The following is a 24,405-nucleotide window of genomic DNA, read 5'->3' as shown; positions in this document are numbered from 1 at the left end:
CTGTTTTTCACTCTCTCTGTGTCGTGCATGTAACCTACCAAAACTCAAATGGAATCGCAAGTTCTTTAATGTTTGAATTTCCAATGGCTTACATGGAAATCTGTCAGTCAGTGTCAGGGGTGGGACTATACCAGGGGGTGTGGTATTGTTGGGAAGTGACATCAATCACAGATGATTGTGCCAAATGCTTTCAACAATGGAGGTAATCGGTAAAGACTCCACTAAAGGCACCTGCCAATCCAATAGATGCGTGTGAATGAACAGACAGTGCAACCCGGATCTCCTTACATTCTTGGCACCTTACACAATAAATGATTCCGTGGTTTTTACCCCAAATGCAGCGAATCCCTTTAGCTGTGCCTTTACCAATTGCCATCAATGGGTAACCTGTCACACCACAGTCTGTCCAGCAGAGGGAAACGGCGAGCAGAAGGCCTTCCACAACATCCTCCTGATTTCCAGCTTATTATTAGCTCAATGATATCACCTGTGCCCGGCTTGTTAGAGTGAGTGTGTATGTATATGACCCTGCATTTGTTTGTAACTTTGCTCAGACTTGAAGTTCTTCTGTCTAGGCAAATTTTGGTGAATGCATGTTCTCTTGGGACCCATGCTTGAATTATTTAAAAGGACTTTTACCCAGATCTTTTTGACTTGCATATTTGGGAACTATTCTTTGTTTATGGACATTTTGCCTGCAAGTCACTGTGGATCTGTACCTTTCTCAGCCCAGCTTTTGATACTTGATTTGTTGTGCTTATTCAACAAGGACCTTAAGTAAAGACTGTTTGTTTTCCTCAAATCCTGCCTCTTGTAATTCTCTGCAAATTTGGGTCCACACTGCTCCATAGCACAGTGGTTAGCACTCTGATCTTCCAACAACACACTCTGGATTCAAGTCCCTGTCATGACAGCAAGACTGAGCCATAACATGATGGACCCAGCAGAGCCATCAGCAAACAAGAGTGTCTTGCTTGGATCACATGAGACACAGCTTCAGAGGCTGACAGATGCTGGAGATGCCAGATTGGAGAATCTCTGCAACAACTCCAAGCACTCTTGCCTAGAGAACATGAGGTAGCACCAGCCCCAGACCCTCCACCATCAGCTGTATCAATGTCCCGGGAACCCAAGATTCCAGCCCTTCAGCATTATGCTGGTAAGCTTGGTACCTGCAAGGGTTTCCTGCCTCAAGTTTTTCTCATCTTTGAACTTCAACCCTCCACCTTTGCTTCTGAGAATGCTAAGATTGCTTACGTAATTTCAGTGCTGTGTGACCATGCACTGGATTGGGCCTCAGCCCTCTGGAGACAACAGTCTCCCATTTGTTCAAATCTATAGGTATTCACAGACACTCTTCAGCAGGTGTTTGACCATCCAGTCAGTGGCAGTGAGGCAGAAAGAAGGCAGGCTTCTCTTTGTGGGGTTTGGTTAGCAGTGACTGAAATGCAGCTTTACACACAACTGTCAGTCTGCATGGAGAGGATCTTGAGACTCCAGTAGCTTCAAACTCCTGTCTGCTGCTCAGCATTGGCTTTTTTTTACAGCTGGCATTACAATACAGTTAATTTGTTTGACAGAAACTTTCCTTGATAAATCTTTATCTGACCAAGATCTTCTGTGCTCTAAGTCACTCACAAATCTTTTGACAGTTCAATAATTTCTATTTGCTTTTCATGAAATATTGTTTTGATGCCTTTTGCAAGACATTGCATTTTTTCATATTTTTCATCTTCAGAAAGATCTTTCTTCCTCACCATATTTCATGAGAACTGTGACTTGCTTAATAATGTAAAAAAAACCTCTTTAAGTAGGGTTTCCATTTACCTCAGAAGACCTGGCAAACTATTGACCAAACCTGTCTGAGATTGATACCAGTTATCTAAAAAGATGTGAGAAACAACACAAACAAAAATCTGACTCTTTATTGTACCAAAATCCTATTGATATATCACTTGCATAATAATTTGGAACACAGTGTATATTCTCTCTCTGTCCCTGAAACTAAGGCCATGAATGAATATATTCAGGAGGCTTAACAGACTGGCTTCATTCGCTTCATTCAACTAGTGCTGGTTTCTTTTTTTGTTACTAAGAAAGATGTTAGCCTTAGGCCTTGCATAGACTATTCTGCTTAATAAAATAACCATCAAGAATTGTTACCCTCTTCCGCTTATGTCATTTGTTTTTGAATTGCTTCAGAATGCTAAGATTTTTTTTTCAAAATTAGATCTGCGAAGTGCATACAACTTGGTGCGCATTAAGGAGGGTGATGAATGGAATACAGCTTTCAGTACCCTGACTGGCCTTCTGGGAATACCAAGTCATGCCCTTTGGGTTAGCAAATGCCCCAGGAGTTTTTCAGGCCTTCATTAAAGATGTCTTGAGGGAGATGTTAAATTGTTTTGTGTTTGTCTATTTAGATGACATTAATCTTCTCAGACTCTCTACAGGAACACATTGACCATGTCCAACAAATTCTGAAGAAGCTACTTGAGAATCATCTCTTCGTAAAGCTAGAAAAAAGTGTGAGTTCCATGTTTCCCAAGTCTCATTCTTAGACTATGTTGTCTCTCAAGAAGGCATCCTGATGGAGCTAAGCAAGGTATCTGCCATCACCAACTGGCCCCAGCCCAAAACACTGAAGCAGGTACAGAGATTTCTTGGCTTTGCCAATTTCTATAGGAGGTTTATTCACAACTTCAGTACAATTGCAGCACCCATTTCTGCTCTTACTAAGGGTTCATCCACTCGTATTCAATGGACTGCTGAAGCTTTGAAGTCCTTTGACAGACTAAAGAAACTGTTCTCTTCTGCTCCAATTCTGGTACACCCAGACCATGAATTACCTTTTACTGTTGAAGTGGAGGCATCTGAAGTGGGAGTAGGAGCAGTTCTCTCTCAGAGATCAATCATTGATAAAGTTCATCCATGCTTCTTCTTTTCCAGAAGCCTGTCTTCAGCTGAAAGAAATTACAATTTGGGTAACTGAGAACATTTAGCTGTAAAACTTGCACTAGAAGAGTGGCGCCACTGGTTGGAGGGGTCCAAGCATCTATTCATTGTGTGTACAGACCACAAGAACTTGTCCTATCTACAGCAGGGAAAGCGCCTTAGCCCTCGGCAGGCAAGGTGGGCCCTCTTTTCTACCCATTTTAATTTAGTGATTTCTTAAAGACCTGGATCAAAGAATGTTAAGGCTGATGCCTTATCATGTCAGTATGATTGTGCCCAGAGGAACCGTTCCCCAGAACTGTATATTCCCAAAGATCGTATTCCAGCATCTGTTCGTTGGTCCATTGAAGATTCTGTGCGTGAAGCACTACATGGCGCATATATTCCAGGTGAGGTTCCAACAGGATGCTCGTTTGTTCCCAAGGAAGCAAGATCTGAGGTTCTTCAATAGGGCCAGACCTCTCCTCTTGCTGGACATTCAGGGGTAGAGAGGACTTTGGATTTTATTCAGAGATGGTTTTGGTGGCCAGAGATGTCAAAAGAGGTCCAATCTTTTGTGCAGGCCTTCCCAGTCTGCCATCAGGAGAGGCTCTGCCAATCCCACAGCATCCCTGGTCTCATATCCATGGATTTTATTACTGGCTTGTCTACAGACTTGTCAGTACCTGAAGGTAACACTGTTGTTGTGGTGGTGGTGGATCATTTTTCTAAAGCTGCACACTTCATTGCTTTCCCTAAACTTCCTTCTGCTAAAGAAACTGCTGAGATTGTTCTTCAAAATGTTGTAGGGATCCATGGAATACCAGTGGATATTGTTACTGATCGGGGTCCTAAGTTCATGTCTCGCTACTGGAGCGCATTCTGGTCTCTATTTGGCTCTTCTGTCAGTCTCTCTTCAGGTTTTCACCCCCAGTCAAATGGTCTAACAGAATGGGTAAATCAGAAACTGGAGAAATACCTTCACTGCTTCACATCCCATCAGCCATCCTCCTGGAGTCAGCTCCTGGTTTGGGCAGAGCTGGCACATAACACCTTACGTAGTTCCTCCACTGGCTTATCTCCATTCAAGTGTCAGTTCGGTTCTGAGCCACCACTGTTTTTCAGTCAAGGAAGTAGAGGTAGGAGTCTCTAGTGGTAAAAAACTCATTGAACGTTTCAAAAGGACATGGAAAAGGGATCACTTGGTCTTGAAACATGCTTCAACTCACTACAAGAAGCAAGCTAACAAGAGAAGGAGGGTGACTCCATATTTCAGAATAGGACAAAAGGTCTGGCTCTCTGCTAACTACTTGCCTTTAAGAGTCGAATCCAAAAAACATGCCCCAAGATATGTTGGCCCATTGAAAATCACCAGACGGGTCAACCCTGTTACATACCAGCTTGCCTTACCTAGATCTATGAGAGTAAGACCTACTTTTCATGTTTTCCAGCAGAGGGAAACAGCAATTCCCATTCTCAATGAGAAAGTGCCTAAGCAACATTGCTTAAAAAGTTACGATCAGTGAGAGCAGATTGAAGGTGTCACGTTTTAACCTTTTTTTTTTTAAATCAACAAAATGGTAAATTACATCCATCAATGGCTTGCTCACATAGGAAAACAACTACAGAGATGGATATAAGTAGATTTTCATGTTTTAAAAAAGAAAATGGTGAATGGCCGCTTATTTACAGTTCAATTTTCTAAATTAAGTTTTTCTTCCCTTCCAATTACTGTTATGCAGCAGAAGAGAGAGCATGTTAATGTGAATTACTCATGTATGAGTTGCTTTCCCCGAAACAATTTTATTGATAAAGCTGCTTGCACTTACTGTATCTTGTGTGTGAGAGAGACAAAACGCACCGTTCACAGATCAGTGTTACATGCCAAGAACCCACAAATATAATAATCCCCAAACCACCTCAAAAGAAAGCAAGAGGACCCTCAGTTGAAGCTGTAATATTAACACATTGGCGAAACAGATTTGGGGTAATATCCATTGCCTATTAGTATTTGTGCTCTAGAGAGCATTAAATATATCTATTTACAATATGTTTTTACTGCATTTAGCATTGAATCCACTTTATTGATGGAGGAGTTGCTTTTGTGTGCACACTACACGGCAGATCGGCAACAGGGTCACACATTACTCCTCCCCCTGTCCTCTCCCTTGCCCTGTTGTGCTCTCTCATCGGCTGTAGGTCATCACTGATATAATTTCCAGTCATAACACATTTCACAGTGCAGGACTATAAGTTGTGGACAAATCTGGATAATTCACATTTTATTTTGGCAAAACTGTTGGCGAGTGAAAATCAGGGCTGAAATCATGCAGTGTGAACCTGGCATAAAATATCCCAATTGAGCTGTACCCACAGCTGTCACTGTTTGGTTACTCAAAAACTTCTAGGTTGAAGCTACACTCTGCAGGAAGGTGGTCCTCCAGTAGCAGGATTCAACATATCTGCCAAGTTTATTATTTGTTTTTGTTTAAAAAAAATAAAATAAACTACTATATTACGTTAACAAGCGTAATTTTATTTATTGCTGCTGGCTGTTGTCTGCCTATTGTTTATCATCACCTACTTTTCAAAACATTAATCAACAGGGGTCTCATTTATAAAACTATGTAGAGTTCATCCTAAAAGTGTACGTATGCACAAAAGCTAGATTTTAAAGCCAGAACCTGTGCAAAAATCCCTTTATAAATCCCAGTCAGGAGAAGATTGTGTGTACATGCATCTCCACCCCAACTGCTCCCCGAAATCACTATATATGGAGCTTACAACGCCTAGTTTTACTATGCATAACCTCATCTGCATATCATTTCCATGCATATTCCCATCCATGTGACACCATATTTAACACAGTTTAAGGTACAAGACATTAAGGAAATATGAGATATGAACTATTCATGCAATTTGTGCCATACACAATTTTTATTGCTAAAAATCTTCCAGTATCCTTGTTAATATAAATATATAAAAATCCATAAAAACAAAACTGTTTAAAATAGTTCTCAGATAAATATTTTAGAATAAATTATCTCATTCTTTTCCACTGGCCAAATAGTATTTCAATTGTTTTAAACAATTCAAATTTAATTTATGCATATTGCTGATAAGGTGAATATCTTTTACTAATTTTTAGCCTATATTTGTTTCAGTGTAAATAGAACACTAAATATAATAGAAAAAATTGAAATTAACTTCTGCATAATGACTTTATGTATTTTCATGCTTATCTCCATTAATGAGAGTGTAATATTTAAAGTAAATGTGTATATTGAAATGAAAACAGATTTTAAAATCATTGCTTACTTCATTACTTTTCTCACGCAAGAAAAAGAGTGCGTACGCATGGTCTAGAATGTCCGTAAGGTGCGTACATATTTACGGCAAGTTTATTTTTTATAAATCCCGATATGTGTGTGGAAAATATGCCTATTTTGTGCGTACGCAACGTTTATAAATGAGACCCCAGATCATCAGTAAACAACAAATCAATGCTAGTGTGTTACTTTAGTAAACTGAATGATTTACACACTATTTGACATCATATTTTGTAATACTGTAATGCAATATTTTTTTTTTGTTTTAATTCTGCAGTGTCAATAACTTTCTCAGCTGATTTTTTGGAGAAGAGATAAAAATAGGGTTACCTTCTGCATTTTTTCCCCCCAGCATGTACAAGGAACTCAAAATCCAGGTAAATATTTGAACTCACCCAACTCTCTTTGAGCTGGAAAGTGTTTTCCTGGGTCCATCTGAAGCCGAATCTCCTTGATAGAAAATATGGAGGTAGCTGGAGTGACAGAATTTAACATTTAATTAATTCAGACATGACATTTCAGCTCTGAATGTATGACTTTATAAAAGTGTAAAAATTGTTCTGGTCAAGACTGTCCTTGCAAATTTATGTACATAGCATCACATCTTACACAAATAACCATATACAGTAACACTATAATATAATACATTGAAAAAAATTATAAACGCAACACTTTAAAAAGTGGCCTTTTATTGTGGCCAGCATAAGGCACACCTGTGTAATAATCATGCTATCTAATCAGCATCTTGATATGGCACACCTGTGAGGTGGATGGATTATCTCGGCAAAGGAGAAGTGCTCACTAACACAGATTTAGACAGATTTGTGAACAATATTTGAGAGAAATAGGCCTTTTGTGTACATAGAAAAAGTCTTAGATATTTGAGTTCAGCTCATGAAAAATGGGGGCAAAAACAAAAGTGTTGCATTTATAATTTTGTTCAGTATAGTAATAATAATAATAATAACAATAATATTATAAGACTGATATATCATAAGATTGAAATATTGCTAGTATGAAATACTTACTGTCAGCCAGGTCCTGAACTTTTTCTCCCAGGTCTCTAAAATAAACGTGCCGGAGAGCCACTTCCGCACAAATACGCCGTCGTGCTTCAAACTAAAAAACACACATACATCTAGTGTGAAGTGTGAGTTTCTTTTCTATGTGCATGTCTACGAATGGGATCTTACTGTCAATACTGCAGTAAAATACAAATTGAAACCTTTCGTTATGTTGTACTACAAGTCTAAGTTATGGGTGGTGTAAACATGGTCTATGAATGATGGAAGGCATTCTATTTCACTGTTTCACCACCAGAGACAGTCAAAACAGTGGAAGACAAATACAACCAAGTAACAAAAACTAAAACAGGAATTTTCAAACCTGTCCTGGAGGCCCTCCATCACTGCACATTTTTATGTCTCCCTCAACTAACACACCAGATTCAACCAGCTCATTAGTAGAGGCTGCAAGACCTGAATTGGGTGTGTCTGACAAGTGAGAAATACAAAATGTGCAGTCCTGAGCGTCCTCCAGGACAGGTTTGAAAAAAAAAAACCCTGGACTACAACAATCATAGACACTGTCTGGCAGTATAGCAGAACTTTTCCCCTGTGGTCTCTGTGTCTCATCCCTCATCTCTATATTCTCAAACTAAGCTCAGAGCTGCTGAGAGGAAATGACACAGCACAACAAGACCCTGTTGACCTGAGCAAATACCATTCTCTCCTGTCCTCGTTCTTCTCTAATGATTCTGCTGCCAAGATATCTTACTTCCAAAACAAAATCAGCAACACCTTAGGCACCCTGAAATTATTCACAACTCTATCCACTCTTATCTGTCCACCTCCTCACACTTCTTCTCCGAATGCTGATGACTTTGCCAGCTTCTTCACTGATTAGTTGGCAACCATCAGCAATGAGTTCTTTACATCCTCCCCCACACAAATTCCACTCTTCTTGTTGGAAAGACTCCTTTGAGAGAGGGCTTTTATTCTGACACTGTACGTCACCATCCGGCTGAGCAGTCTCGTGAGTTAAGCCGCTGTTGCCTGCTGAACTCTGTATTCGGCTGATCGCTGAAAGGTCATTCATTCCTGTCATATTTGCTGCAGAAGTTACCTTGAGGTGTTAGTCATTGACCTACAAGTAAGTCAGTTTTCTTTATTATTGTGTTTATTGAGATCGGTATTGAGTTATTTATAATTGCATCACACGCACATGTCTAGACATGCCTGCAGCTGTTGTTTTGTTAGTTTAGCCAAATAAGGCTGTTCCATGTGACATTATTTCTTCTATATTTAAATGTATTTGTTTTGGTTTTCAATGATACGTTTGTGATGTGGTTTTGATATTTCAAGCTGTTTATGCCAAACAAGCGATAACTTTGATGTGCCACGATTGTATCCATATATGGAGTGATGTTTATCATGTTAGATGATTGCTAATGGCTTATAATGTACAACGTGATACCTTATTTTCTTTTCTTGGATTGTATATTTCATGGAAAAATTTTACTGATGAGGATTTAGCTTGCTTTGGCTGCCTTTATAAACCAATGGATTTTTATTGTTGTATATGCCTAGTTATTGTTAGTTATTCATTAACCTTTATTGTATTTTTTGTGTTCCACACTATTGCCTCTACTGCCTGTAATTAATACCATCCTGTGAAAAACCTGTACCTCTCTGGCTTACCTCCTTTCAATACATCACCTAAACCTGATCACCCGTCTCCTCATCCTTACATAATATTGTGCTCTAAGCAGCATGCAGCCCCCCTTCACTCATCCAATTACAAATCAGATCCTCACAGTCAAAATTCTCTCCAACACTTCTCTTCTTTCTGTCCTTTTTCAGAGAATGAGATCTCCAAAGTACTCTTCCACCCAGCCTACAGCCTTTGCTCACTCTTACCAGCCGAAGAATTTCAGCAACGGTCAACAGGGCTGCCTCCACTCTCAGTGCCCACTTTTGAACCCAGACTGGTTCTTTTCAAGTAGACTGTTCCGTGACAGAAAAGCAGAGAGCTGATTGAACACTCATATGTTCTTATTCTGCTTGACCTGCAGCCTTTGACATATCCTCCTGTCCACTCTTTCTGGGGATCACAGGTACGGTACTTCGGGGCTTTAGTCCTACTGCACAGGCAGTGTATGTACACGCTTGTACAACATTAGGAAAATCAGACTCTTCCTGTCAGAATATGCAGCACAGCTACCTGTCCAATCTCTTGTAATTTCAAGATTGGACTACTGCAATGCTCTACTGGTGAAGTCTCAGCAGATGATCCAGAACACAGCAGCATAGCTTCATCTCTGCTGCAAGCTCCACCTCTAATCGATCTTCTGTGCCACCACACTCCCGATCCACCTCCACTTTTGTGGTCTCCACCTACCAAGCTTTCTACTCCTATGTTCCCCAAACAATTCTCACACACCCACTAGCTACTACAAATATCGGGTCATGTCATATGGCCTGGCCAGTGCTCCCTCTGTATTCTAGGGTTTCATTAATGAGGTGTTCTAGGAGTGCCTACAACATTTCATCATAAGTGTACATAAATAATATTCACATATATTCCCAGTATTAGACAGACCATTGTCAACATGTGGTGCTGGCACTTGGCAGACTGAGGCCGAGCCGGGGGAGCCAAAGGGGTGGAGAAACAATGGAGTCTGGTGTAGCTTGAGAGATGATGGGCAATGGTGGATACAAAGGGATCCAATGGGTCAACAGGGTGTCTAGGGGAGTCTAGGGCTCAGAGGCTCGAGGTGAAGCCAGGGGATTGACTCACCTAGGCGGAGCTGGCAAATTGGCTGAGGGGAGCCAGCGGAGACATGGCTGAAAAACTGCCTTTAATTTAAAAAGGAAGGAGAAAGGAGGCTGGACAAGAACAATGTTGCTGAAGGAGACTTGGAACTGGCTGACAGGGGATTCAGGGCTGTGTGAAACCAGTGGAGCAGGAGATTCAAGGCTGGGTGGAATCTAAAAAGAGTATTTAAATAGAGTATCTACATGGAGTAACTAAAAAGTTGGAGAGGATTGGCAGAAAATGGCTCTACCACATGGTCCATGGCAGGCATAGTCTCTGGTTCTGGGTCTGTGGTAGGTAATGGCTCTGACTCTGGGTAAATGATGTCAAGATGGTGGGAGTGGGCTATAGCTGTGTTGTGATGTTGTCCTCCACCTCATCGACGGTAAATTGTGAACCACACAGCCAAAGCACAATGTACAGATACTTAGTCAGGGGCCTGCTGGAATCTTGTCCTGGCATCCTTTGGCCAATGTTCCCATCCGACTCTCTACAAAAACAGTCGTACAGTCATCCCACAAGGTCTGGTGACAATATTCCAAATATTCCATGGTCTCCTCAATTTTCCAGCCATCTTGAATAATGGAACACAGAATAGTTTCTAGTCCAAGAAAAACTGCTGCTAGATCCATATTTAGAGTCTGACAAGGATGAGTTTGAGCAGGATCTAGTTGCAGCAGTGAAACAGCAGTTTAACAATAACTCACATTAATTCAAATCAATCCTACTCACGAGAGAAATAAAGACAAAAGAACAGAACAACCACTTGAAATTGACATAAGAACTGACAACAAACTAAACAAAACAGGGAGTATGTACAGGGAGAATATATACACAGAGACTAAATGAGTGAGTTAACAAGGGGCAGGTGGACACAATAGATTACTATGGTAACAAACTACTATAAACTAGGTAAACTAAGGAAGACGGGAAATAAACACAGGAACTGGGAACACAAATCTAAACCGTAACAGAACATTAAACTGAACATACGCAGATGAACTTCGTATAAATGACAGCGCAGATAATAATCCTGAATTTCCTTTATTAGTCTTGACTGACTGTAAAAAAAATAATATGGATAGATGGCTCAATTTATTAAGTACTCGAGCATCTTTCATAATAATGAATATACTAAAATGGTGAAGTAAAATGTAAATCATTAAAGTAGACATCAATCAAAAACTTTTTGATGTCTCAGGTATTTCTTTGCAAGGGTAAAATCAAATGCAGACTTTACCTGTAATAACTGGCATAGTAGATCATGACCGTCATTGGTGATCCTGTAGAACAAAATCACACAAAACATATTATAGCTGTAGCTTTCCCATCTCAATGATAACAAATTTTAGTAGTAATATCACCTGAATTCTCAACTGATTTAACATTTATGATTGAATCACTTGCATTGTATTTCATTAGAGCAAACAAAAGTACTTATAGAAAAATAGAGTAATTTGGTGTCATTCCTTTTCTCATATTCCTTTTTCCATTTGCTATTCACTTGTCTCTCTTGTCTAACTGTTTTCTGTGTGTAAAAGGTCTGTGTACTTTTTACCCATTTGATATCCTTTCTCAAATGGAATAATGAGAAATGGAAAGATGGATAAACCTGAATAAATTTGAGCACAAATCTCATTGTCCATTTGTTAAAGTGGTCATATAATGCGAGTTCAATTTTTCCTCTCTCTTTGGAGTGTTACAAGCTCTTGGTGCATAAAGAAGATCTGTAAAGTTGCAAAGTCTAAAGTCTCAAATCCAAAGAGATATTCTTTATAAAAGTTGAGTCAACCACTCCTACCTAAAACGGCTCATTCCAACACTCCCCCACATGTCTACGTCACGATGTGAGAAGATTTGCATAACGCCACCCAAACGTTCAAACAAAGAAAGAAGGCGTAACTTTAATTCTCGCTGCTGCTGCTGCCGCCATGTCGTGGAGACGCTGTGTGTTTCGTTGTGAAAGCGAAACTAGTTTGTTTGGTCTTCCAAAAGAGGACATAACTAGAAATCAGTGGTTAAGTTGTATTTACAACACTGTTCCAGAACAATTCAACCCAAATATTCAGATGTGTGCATATTTCTATAAAGTGGGGCAATTCCAACTTTGCAAGGACAGTCTGGTGCTTCTGACTCACAGCCTGTAAGTACATTTACATATTTAAAGAATTTGCCACTGATGATTCAGATGTGAGTTTTGAGCAGTGTAGAGTAGGGGTTGCACAGACTAATCCACTAGTCGACTTCAATGCTCTGCCATGACGCTTTAAGCTAGACGTCGACTAGTCTCTGGTCCTATAGAGGTCACAACAGGATAATAAATTTTTGAAGGACTTCCAAACAGTTAAAATGACAAATCATTGCATACTCTGTAAGCTCCACAAGACGTGTGATTATATTACTGGATGCTCGAAATTGAACAGGAGCATGCATGTTTTAAACCGCTTATTGTACAGGTCAGTTAATCGCTGTTCTAATCTAATGCGCTGCTGCACTGTAACGACCACACATAGGCTACAGACAGTAGCGCGTACATCACGCACACATCGCGCGTGCACAGAATCATTCAGCGCGGAAATGTATTGTCAGCTCTGTTCTGTGATTTCTCAATAAAATAGCTTAGAAACTGAAAAGTTAAAGAATATATTTCTACTAAATAATATAACTAAACCCCACAGCTTCACTACTAGTAGAGAGATGCTGCCAGGTAGAATTAATTCACACACACAATCGCTCTCACTAACTTGACTTGACTAATGCATTCGTATAAATGCAATCTTCACTGTGCTACTTTATCTGTATCTGATTTAGAACAAGCAGAAATCTGTGAGAAATATAACAACCCAAAGAAAAAATAACTGATAAACATGAGCTGTTATAGGAGCAATAGCCACGTGGGCAGTGCTGTGTCATATGCCATAGCTGTGCACAAGGTGTTTATCACAGTTCCAGACTTATTTGTTCATTAATGACGTCATCAGTGACTAGTCGACTTCAACTCGACTTTCATCATATAAAAGTCGACTTTTAAAAAATCAGAAGTCGTTCGACCCCTAGTGTAGAGTAGCACTTGTTTTTTGTTGTTTCTCCGATCACAAATGCAAACATGGGTTTTATGTTTACGTGGTGCAATACGTAATGCAACGTGTAAAAAGACAGTATAAGTCATTATAATCAGTAATTATGTCCCCACTGGATGCAACAAATGCCTCATTTATATGGGTTTAATTGGTTTTGTCTTGTCGTGCAGGGACACACATCACAGTATGGTGAGGGGTGTAACATTTCCATCACACGCTTGATGTATTCGGCCAATCACAACACACTGGATAGCTGGCCAATCAGAGCACACTTCACTTTTCAGAACGACGAGCCTTGTAAAAATCAACACATTTCAGAAGGCTGGACATAATAATACAATAATAATGTACAGTATGTGGAAAATAATGTGTTTTTTTTTACCTTAAACTGCATGAACACATTGCATTACACCAAATACACAAAATAATGTTCTTTTTAGCAGCATCATATGACCCCTTTAAACTAAACAAAAACAAATTTCCATTTCTCGTTATTCCATTTCAGATAGGATATGAAACAGGTAAAAAGTACAAGGACCGTGAAAGATTACCAATTAAATAATCTAATCTGCACATGGATCTTAACTGTTCCTCAGTATCACCTTCTCCAGCTGAGGGTACTAGGAATTATTTCCTACTTAAAATGTTATCTAGGACTTAACAATAAAGTTCATTTACAGATCCACATAAATATACAATATCACAACAGTTGTCAAACCGAAAGGATTATCACAAACAGAAACAGAAAACAAAAGACACACACACCTGGGTGCATGAGTGATCAGAGGTTCCCCATCATAATGGGGAAAGTTGTGTGAAAGGAAGTTGTCATTGGTGTTGATTCCTGGCCAAGACTCCTCAGTAGGAGTACCTGGAGATGACATACAAGATTATAATCAAAATAGACTCTCAGCTACACTCCAGGACATTAGAGTCAGCTTGAGATCTAAATAAAAAAGTTGTGGCTTTGCAAACCATATTCTACTGTAATTGGGTCTTGTAGCTTATTACACTGGCAGAAAATTAAACTTTCAATTAAAACTCAATTATGACATCAGTATCATTACTAAGACATTATGTAGACCATATTTTACTTTTTATTTCATTAAAAAGCAAAAAAGTTAAAAATCATACAAATACAACACAATACACTTAGTACAGACACAATATTATAACAGAGCCTGAGTCATGCATGTGCAGCCCATCGGACCAAACACTATAGATTGAAAAGTAAATTACCTGACATCTGTTCTCTTTTGAGTTTGGTATTATACATTTGTAATAAATCATGGGTGTCCAATCCTGCTCCTGGAGGGCCAAAGTCTTTCATAGTGTAGCGTCAACCAATTTCAACACACTTTCCTGGACGTCTCAAGTGAGTCTGAAGAGCTTGATTATGTGGTTTTGGTGCTTTTGATTTTGGTTGGATGTTTAATCTGCAGGACAGTGTCCCTCCAGAAACAGGTCTGGACATACTGTACTAAATCATGAAAAAAAAAACAAAAAAAAACTGCATTCTGGTTTTTACGTGTCCTTTTTATGTTACTTAACCCTTTGTCACAGTGTTCTGAATAGGGAGTTGTATTTATAATACTTGTTAAAGACAGCTAATATAAAGTAGGTCCACTTTAGGTAGGTCCAAATTGACATATAATATGCAATAGCATGTTTGTAGTATGAAAAGCCAACAATGAACAAAAAAGGCTAAATTAAAAGAAAAAAATACATTGTGGATGTATGTAGTAATAGACTGTGAAAAACATAAATAAAACAGGAACAAATCAAAAACATAATCAAACAGTTTAGCTGTGAATCAGTAAGTTAGAAAACAAACTCGTTGCATCAAAACCACTGGTAATATTGGGACAAGTGAGCTAAAAACCGAAAAGCTTAGTGAGTGCATAACTCCAGAGCTCTTACCCAGTATACGGAATATAAGATGAAGCTCATCCTCCACTGTCGACCCAGGGAAGAGGGGACGTCCTGTGATCATTTCATAGAATATACAACCTACACCCCTATATTAATAAAAACAAAGCAGAGAGACAGAAAGAATGAAGTGTCTTTTTAAGAAATGTATAAAAGGCCCAATTCAGGCCAAAAAAAGAGTGGACAGGGTCTCTGACTTTCAGAAGAGCAGACATGTTTTCCAGATTAACCAATGCCAGCAAAACTCTCTGTAGCAAGGAATGAGCTGAAGAGCTTAAAGTGCATACTGCAGGTTAAAAAAATATCTAATATATAACCTTGTATGAAAATGCCATATGAACTGTTAATGCAGGATTTAAAAAAAAAAAATTGACAAGACGTGAGGGCACAAATTTAGAAGAAAAAGTGACGGTCTCCTTGACACTTCTCAAAAAACGCTTTTTTTCTAACATTGCGTCATATTACGTCACGAGAGGGAGTCGTGTGCTGTGCTCTGCTTTGAGCGGGCGTGAGTCAGTGTGTTTTCAGTAGTTATTTTTATTTCAATTTATCATCGTCATGGTACATTATTATGTTTGTGGAGGTTGCACTAACTCCAGCCTCGAGTCTGTGACCACCTCAAAACTTCAATCAGCCCACAACTCTGCATCTTCAGGCAATGCCCAACCACTGGATTACCAAGACATCACTTCAACGACTACTGAACTTCCAGCCAATCACCAACCTCGGGAAACCCCCTTTCGGCAACAACAAAGGCAACCCCTTTACACAGGCAACACAAGTACCTCCATTTACTAGCTGAGCTGAACTGGTGCATTTAATATAATTTTAACCTCATTGAGGAACTCAGTGCGAGGGTTAATTAAGTGATTGATGGTTGTTCATGTCTATGCAATTGCACATATTGCTATGAACTTGGGATTTCACATTTTCATTCTCTTAAACTCATTCTTTCCTCACTTTCTCTCTTTCGGCAACTTGTGTGAATATGTGAGTATGTGTGTTAATGTGTTAGATTAGTTTATATCCTCTTAGATTTATCCAATAAAGCCTTATTTATATTGAAAAGAGAAGCATCTTGTGTTTTGTTACAAGTTAATGTCTAAAACTGCCGATCTTGTTACTGTGCAAACTGATAGTGTTTCACCTGTGTTTCAATACCCAGTGCAGAGTTGATGTTATACGACTCGTTCAATGAATCGCTGGCCGACTCAGTGATCAGCTGTAAAACAGTGATTCTGTCCAAACGCCCTATTAAAACATAAATTGAGCTGTTTCTCTTACACCTGTCTAAATTAAGTTTGAAAATGCATGTCAGAGCAAAAACCAAGCCATGAGGTCAGAGGAACTGCCTGCAGAGGTTAGAGACAGGATTGTGTTGAGGCACAGATCTAGTGACGTGACATACAGAATTTGTGCTCTGTATTTAACCCATCCAAAGTGCACACACACACCGTGAACACACACCCGGAGCAGTGGGCATCATTTATGCTGCGGCACCTGGGGAGCAGTTGGGGGTTCGGTGCCTTGCTCAAAGACACCTCATTGCCGGTATTGCCGGCCCGAGACTCAAACCCACAACCTTAGGGTTAGGAGTCAAACTCTCTAACCACTAGGCCATGACTTCCCCTGAAATCTAGGGGAGACTACAAAAAAAAAAAAAAAAAACTGCTGCTCAATCACTAAGCACTCTTGCCAGAAAAAGTTGTGACCTTCAAGTCCCTGTTCTATCTGATATTTCATTAAACTTAGTTGAAGAAGGACTCTGCCAAGTCTTTGTCTCCGGCAAGTCTTCAAGTCACTGTTGAAGAACTTCGCTGTGCATCAACAGGTAACTCTGCAGCTAGCACACAAGGCTGACAAATATAAGACACAAGATACAAAAAGCTTAGTAAGTGTATACTTAGGAAGATACAAAACTTCATCACTTCATTCACCACCCGGGTGGTTTCCCAGAGATGTCATGTCCCCCTGACTCTCAGACTGTGAGAAACAAGATTATCTGGTCTGATGAACCTCAATTCTAAGTGTCATGTCTGGAGGAAACCAGGCACTGCTCATCACCTGCACAATACCATCCCAACAGTAAAGCTGAATTTAAAGTCCAAGTCCAGGTGAGTAAGTTGAACCAAACTATTTAAATAGGAGTAACTGCCTGATGATTAGAAGTGAACTCTCAGACTTAATTCTAACAACAATGGAACCACTTGGGAGGGAACTGTCAGGAGACATATTTCTTTGTACAAAGTAGGACAATGTAAGTATACCAAATCATTGTTAGTGTGTGACAATATTGGCAAAAGTTATACACAAATGGCCTTTTTATGAGATAACCATGACTTCACATTGTTTTGTGATGAGTCTCAGAGCTGAAAAAGCTATGAAAGGTGTGGGAATTTCGTTTTACTGTAAGATGTAACCTGCAGTACTAAAATGCATGGTTGCTGTCCACACAAGATGTACTTATGTGGCCAAAGAACAAAACTGCAGTTACTGTAGCCTTTACAAAGGCTTGTTTTTATTTTTTTATTTTTTTTTAAGTGGTCATAAAATGGAGAATAGAAATGGTCTATATCATTATACATAAAAGATTACTTTACAATAAAACATACTACAAGTTTCAGAACTCAAATCTAATGGCCCTTAACACATTGTAATTGTGGATACATTGTTTCAATTTCTTCTTTCTTGGGCTCAAACATATTTGGCTCTATCACAGTGCTTGCCATCTCGAGTATGAAAACGCACAACATGCTGTAAAGGAGAGTGTGGATATGGTGTGATGAAGTTATTTCTACGAGAGGTAATGCCACTTGAAATTGAAGGTTTTTTTTTTTTTTAGAGTCAGAGTGAAAATGGGCATGGAAAATTATAATTTTTACAAAAGTATTGGACATTTTTTGGTGCAAAAACACTACACATTTTATAAATCAACGTTGAAAACAACATAAACATCATACATAAAGGGGTCATGAAATGCAGTTTCAGATTTTTAAGAAATTTCAATTCATGAATGACAGGACCTCAACACTGCTGGACCTCAAAGTTACAACAAGCCACATTTCAACTTTTACTTGGGAGAGAACTCTCCTGACCACAATCGAGTCAGACTTACATTTCTTAAAGCTCCAGTATGTGACTTTTGTAATTGACCACAAGAGGGCGCATTTCCAACAATAACAAAGGCGAAGCTTGATGACGCTATGAAGCAGGTGACGATGGGAGATGTCGTTTTTAATGCGTTTTCACCATAGCAATGTATCTAAATTGGATAAACGAATCATGATCACGGATGAGGTAATTTATTCGTTTTTGTATTACCTGTATATATGATCGTATTATTTTATGTCATCATAATTAATGAACTGCAAGGAACCTGAAATGTTATACTATATTATCCCATTTGAACGAACATTTGCAAGTAATGACTAAATATATTTTTAACAACACATATCCGATTGTATTTAATTGTACTGCCATAATCTCGGTCACCACACGTGATAAAAATCCTTACCTTAGTACAAAGAGCAATATAACTTACATTTTACTGGCACTTCATTACTCGCCAAAGAGTTATCGTGATCCATAACAACGACAACCAAACCATACGCGCGGCTATAACATAACCACCACTTCCGCATTTGACCATGTGATATTCCGGTGTGGTGGAACATCACATGGTCTACACCGGAAAAAAAGTATAGAGCGGACATTGCGTCACTGAGAGGCGACATATTTTTTCCGGGACGGCCAGTTATTTAAAAATCGGAATTTCTCTGAAATAAAAAATCTTCGGAGACTTTTGAGATATTGTAAGTACACAACTGGAGGAAATATATCACACTGTGCAAGTTATTTTCTGAAATTTTATTACAAAATTCCTACATATTGGAGCTTTAAGTTGTCAATCTTCAACCCAGAAGAACTTGATCAGAACTTCACCACCATCTAACTATTGATCCATCAAGACTTTCATCTGAGACTGCATCCGAATGCTCATTTAACGCTCATTTAACTTCTTTGCTACCGTTCGGAGATTCTTGCTTACTGCTCTGCGCTTTGCTCCCTATTTCTCTACTTTTCTCTGATTTTTCTAAGATTTTTACTTCAGCAGATCAGCACAGTGCTCAAACAACACATTTTTGGCACAAAGACTAAAACTAAAAACTCTTTGGGACTGGAATAATACTATAAAAAAAACAAAAACAACTGCCTACATTCAAACAGAAGAGAGAGAAAATGCCTCCTGTTGAATATACTTGTTGTATGAACTGCTGCAAGTTTCTACAAAGGATTGTGGTTCTTGATACAAAGTTCCTTGCTGGACTTCCAAAACAGGCGGAACACTCAGCAGACCATCGTCATGGACCCTCTCAGCATACAGCCGGTGAGTCCCATGAATCTTCTGAATCTCAACAGTGTATACCAAGTGTAGAGGAACAAGCCGAAACTGATCGCCACACTAATCGATGGCACAAACAGGGAGCGAGACCCAAAGGAACACGAGACATCAGATTGTCACGAGTTTCTCGTATTGCTGCCGTAGCATCCTCTACCCCAGATTCGACTATGACGAGGCTTGTGAATACTGGTATTCTGCCACCCCCTATACATCTTGAGAACAGATTTGAAGCATTAATGAATGCGGGTGAGGAATCCCCAAATGTGATTAAACATGGATCGGATCAGCCAGCTGCTAACACCGCTACTAACAGGTGCTCAAGGTCGAGCAGACAGCGGCATTCAGCTCTGAGCGCTGACGAGCCCAGGACTCTGATAGTGGGTGACATTAGTAGCAGAAATACAACAACATGCTGCCTTCCTCAAGCAATGGTTTCTGATGTGAACAAGGAACTTCAGAACATTCTGATGAAGCACAAGACTGCAAATCGAATCATCATCCATGTGGGGAAGAATGATATTCGGAAAGAGCAGTCAGAACTCCTTAAGAAGGACTTCAGTGAACTCTTTGAAACACTTCAAACACTTAAAGTTCAGTCGTTCATCAGTGGACCACTTCCAGCAAGAGGAACAAATATGTTTTCATGGTTGCTTGGGCTGAACACATGGTTCCAAAGAATCTGCAGTTTAAAAGGAGTCAATTTCATCGACAACTTCAGTCTTTTCTGGGGACATAGACACCTGTTTAAAATAAATTTGGTGCAAGAGTGCTAAAGGACAATATCTACTTCTCCCTCCGTCATCCTTCAGTAGTATGTACCAATCTACTCAACCTGAATGGCACACACACACACCTGGACAGAGTATGAGTGACGACAGGACTTCATATCAGCTTCTGAATCATCATGTGGTTGAGACATCCCACAAGGACACTGATAACACCATGCAGCCACAACAAGCACTGCTGATGGACACTATCCCGGCTGAGCCCTGCCCACAGAGCTCCTCACAGACAGACTGTGATGCATTAAAACAGCTATAAGACTCAGCACCCAAGGACGACTGTCTGGAAAACAGCCAGGGATGGCAGGACAACATATTTCAGCCACCGGAAACACCAGAGCCAGAGACAACACCAGACACGTTATCCCTCTCTTCAGCATCTCCACTTCTGTGCTGGGACCAGACTCTCCCAGTCTTTTGCTGCAAGCCCCCAGATATCAACTAAAAAATGGCGGGCCCCCCAACCACCAAAGCCTGTGGGCCCTGCTCCTGTGAGAGCTCTCCGACCGCTGCCACAACGCCAGGGCCCAAACCCTCCATCTGCTGTAGGTGAACCAAAAACAACTGATAGCAGCTCTCAGTGTGCCTGTAGCTTTCTCTATTTCAGTTTTATCACGTCATAGGAAGTCTAAGGACTCCTAAGGCTCACCAATCTAATCTGCAGCCTATTATGCATCAAACTAAGATTGCTGTTGAGACACAAAGCACTGCCATCAAGTTAGCATTTTTAAACATTTGCTCACTAAAAAAATAAATCATTGCTAATCAATGACTTAATAACCACAAACAACCTGATTTTCTAAATGAAACATGGCTAGAAGACAGCTGCAGTGCAACAGTCCTCAATGATGGTATATATCATGCCTTATGGCCAAGGCAATGCAAGTATTGTGCATTTGTCTAAACTAATAGCATAAGCTGTAGATCCCTTTGTTAACAGGGTGCTGACTCTGAGTCTTACATGTTTCAAAGGATCATTCTCCTGTTTCTGTTCCAGTTATATTCATTTACTCTTACTTTCACTTTCCAGTTTAGCCATGTATGTGTGATCTTGCTACATGCTCTTATCGATTAGTACTGTAAGAAAGTAATTTTCTGTGGCCACAAAAAAAATCACTTTTCTTAGAGCTTATAAAAAATTACGCTGAACAGATTAGTTGATGTAATAATGATTCTGCTACTGTTATTTCTGGCAGCTGAACTAATTATTTATAATTAATTATAACCAGTTATTTATTCATATTTCCCTTTTGAGCTAAATAACTACCATGTAAATAATACATCACGGTAGTTTATCCAAACTTGAAAATAAGGTATGAAGTTTCCTACAAACGTTCATCACTTGTGTTTATGAGAGCAATACACGTGGCCTGAACATGTAAGTGTGTATGTGCATCTCACCAGATGTCAAGAGAGGTGGAGTAATCTGTTGATCCCAGCAGCACATCAGGAGGTCTGTACCAGAGAGTGACCACTTCATTAGAGAATGTCTTTGTGGGCACTGACTTTGCACGTGCAAGACCTACAGTAGACACAAACAAACCATTAGACTCCACTGTACAATTAATGTAAGTTATTCAATGTTTTCTGTTAATTAAGAGATAAATATTTGTGTATGTGAGTGATTGGGCTTACCGAAGTCAGCAAGTTTGAGCTCTCCCCTGTCACTGATGAGAAGGTTCTGAGGTTTCAGATCTCTGTGCAAAACTTTCTGCCGATGGCAATAAGCTAGACCTCGCAATAGTTGAAACAGGAAAATCTATAAGGTGGCAACAAAGAGTACAAAAAAGCAAATTTCAAAATCAGGTTCTTACCGTTGGGTGTTTATCTTCCAAAATATTTGAATAATCTGCATTTAACAATGAACTAGACTACACAGAGGCTAATGTGTGTATATGGCTTTGCTTTTGTTTATCCTTTATCTACACGGCAGCCGCTGTTTTCTTGTTTCTTTTGCTATATCTTTATCCCGGTTTTCTTGTTTCTTTGCTAGTTTCGCTCTGTATCCTCCTGGCTGTAATACCTACAGTATTAAAAGGTACACCATATTTTGCACTATAATGTTTGTGCACTATATTCCATCTTCTGAAGCCATATAATGGATTTGCATGATAAACAGACTGAAATTTTAATTATGCACAGAAAGCCTTAGTCTCTTCAGAAGAAGCTGTGTTGTGCAAGGTTTGACGTGAATGATGACAAACCTCACTGGTATTGACGGCAGTGATGAATGCAGTGAAGAATCATTTCACTTTGAAAGCTACTGCGAAAAGGCTGATGCACTAGGCACTGTTTTGCTTCCATTTTGTTGCCTGTTTTTATTTGATATATTTAATTAATTATTTTAATTCATTTGATTATCTATTTAATTTATTAAATCAATGCCTTTGTTTCTGTGGCCAAATTCTTCTACAAAATACATTTTTCTTTTTTAATGACTTTCCCTCATGCATTACTTTTATAGTATTATTTGTTTAGGATAATAAACATACAAATTTTAAACTAAACTTTAAAATGTAAAAAACAGCTATAGCTGGCAGATATATGTCTTCGCCCCTAACCTTTACATTATAAACGCTCATTATGCTCCCACAGTCATCCAAATACTGTTTGAGGTCCTTCTCCTGGAAAAGACACAGAGCACAAATGACTTAGAATTAGGTGGACAAAAAGACAGAAATACGAAGATGAATAAAAGACATGCACATCACCCACCACGTACTCGAAGACTAGAGTAAGGCACTTCTCTGTGTGAATGATGTCGTGGAGGGTGACGATGTTGGCATGTTTCAAGTTCTTCAGAAGAGACACTAACAGAGAGAGAAATATCATCATATCAAATCAGTATAAATTAAAACATCATAAGAAGTGATCATTCTCTACACTTACAGCCTGGCACTGTTACTGTAGTCTACTTGGAAAATTGTGTTAAAAAATCCCAATAGCAATATACATGCATTAAGAATTACTAGAGTCTGGAGTACACTTGTATATCTTCCAAGTCACAAAATGCTATCTAGTCAAATTTTGATTTTAATAATAGCCAAACGCAATAATTTTTCCACAAACAAATCAGTTTTATGTTAATTTGAGGGATGAGGGCTGTAATCTGGAAGGAAGGATCTAACCAGCATAGAGAGAGAAGCGGACAGACTTGATGCACAACAAGAAGATGTGGAGTACATCAGAGTCAATCCATCATCACGGATTATATGAGGGAAAATGCATAGTGAGTGAAGCGGAAGGTGTTGTTGTACATGGTAAATATCCCAAATAAAGATTCAACCAGAAGCTGAGATAGCATTATGGGTGAACTAAGTTTGAGTTGTTGATCTGTTCTGGAAACAGATCTTAAAGTCTGTGAGAAGTGACCTACAAGCCAAATACCTATGGTAAGTACTTCAGAAAGCAAAAGATGAAAAATTTATGCAGGATTGCATGCAGGATTCTTTGATGAATGATACGGCATTCATTAGAAACGGATCCAAATTTCTAAAGACGTTTGTAAACACATTTTTAATTATTTTCAATCTATTTAATGCATCCTAAAAGCACTGTACCTTCTCGTATGGCGGTGCACGGTGCGCCTTCTTCATACTCCAGCCTGATTTCTTTCAGAGCCACCAGATTATCCGTTAGTTTACTACGACCCTTAAACACTGTTGCATAAGTGCCCTGCACACCGACAAACACATACAATATGCTGTTCAGTGGCATTAATGATGTGTAATGGCCTTTGCATTTATATAAAAAGGCAAGCTGTAAAATTATCAGAAAAGAACAATGTAGTGTCAGTCTAAGACTGTCTTAACCAGTGTTAGGGGTAACACATTACAAGTAATGCGAGTTACGCAACCAGATTACTTTTTCAAGGAACTAAAACATTACTTTTTAATGTCCAAGAAAATATCTTTAAAAATATAATTTTCCAAATAAGTAATACCAGTTACTTTTTACACAATTAGTTACTTTTTTAGGGAGTAATGCTGTATTGTAATGCATTGCTTTTAAAAGTAACTTTCTTTTTACAATTTGATCAAAAGAAACAAGGCAACATAAGAATCACTCCATTTATAACATTTTAAACACGTCTACTGAAATGTCAAACACTCTCACATTTAATTCATTTAATT

General features: G+C 39.1%; 1 protein-coding gene across 4 annotated transcripts in view; it reads right to left on the bottom strand.

Annotated features, from left to right (window-relative positions):
- The window catches only part of LOC109082322 (cyclin-dependent kinase 16), a 73,065-nt gene that overhangs the window by 3,192 nt on the left and 45,468 nt on the right, over positions 1-24,405 (bottom strand). For all 4 annotated transcript variants that reach the window (XM_042763252.1, XM_042763251.1, XM_042763250.1 and 1 more), the window contains 10 exons: positions 23,833-23,947; positions 22,988-23,082; positions 22,834-22,896; positions 21,908-22,031; positions 21,674-21,794; positions 15,080-15,177; positions 13,925-14,030; positions 11,320-11,362; positions 7,292-7,382; positions 6,659-6,736 (listed from right to left, as the gene is read on the bottom strand). In XM_042763252.1, the coding sequence (XP_042619186.1) occupies positions 6,659-6,736; positions 7,292-7,382; positions 11,320-11,362; positions 13,925-14,030; positions 15,080-15,177; positions 21,674-21,794; positions 21,908-22,031; positions 22,834-22,896; positions 22,988-23,082; positions 23,833-23,947 (934 nt within the window). The remainder of the gene's footprint in view (positions 1-6,658; positions 6,737-7,291; positions 7,383-11,319; positions 11,363-13,924; positions 14,031-15,079; positions 15,178-21,673; positions 21,795-21,907; positions 22,032-22,833; positions 22,897-22,987; positions 23,083-23,832; positions 23,948-24,405) is intronic.

This window comes from Cyprinus carpio, chromosome A9 (assembly GCF_018340385.1).
Source record: "Cyprinus carpio isolate SPL01 chromosome A9, ASM1834038v1, whole genome shotgun sequence".
Classification (NCBI taxonomy): Eukaryota; Metazoa; Chordata; class Actinopteri; order Cypriniformes; family Cyprinidae; genus Cyprinus; species Cyprinus carpio.
Note: the sequence above shows the minus strand (reverse complement) of the source record. Positions and strands in the feature narration are given on the sequence as shown.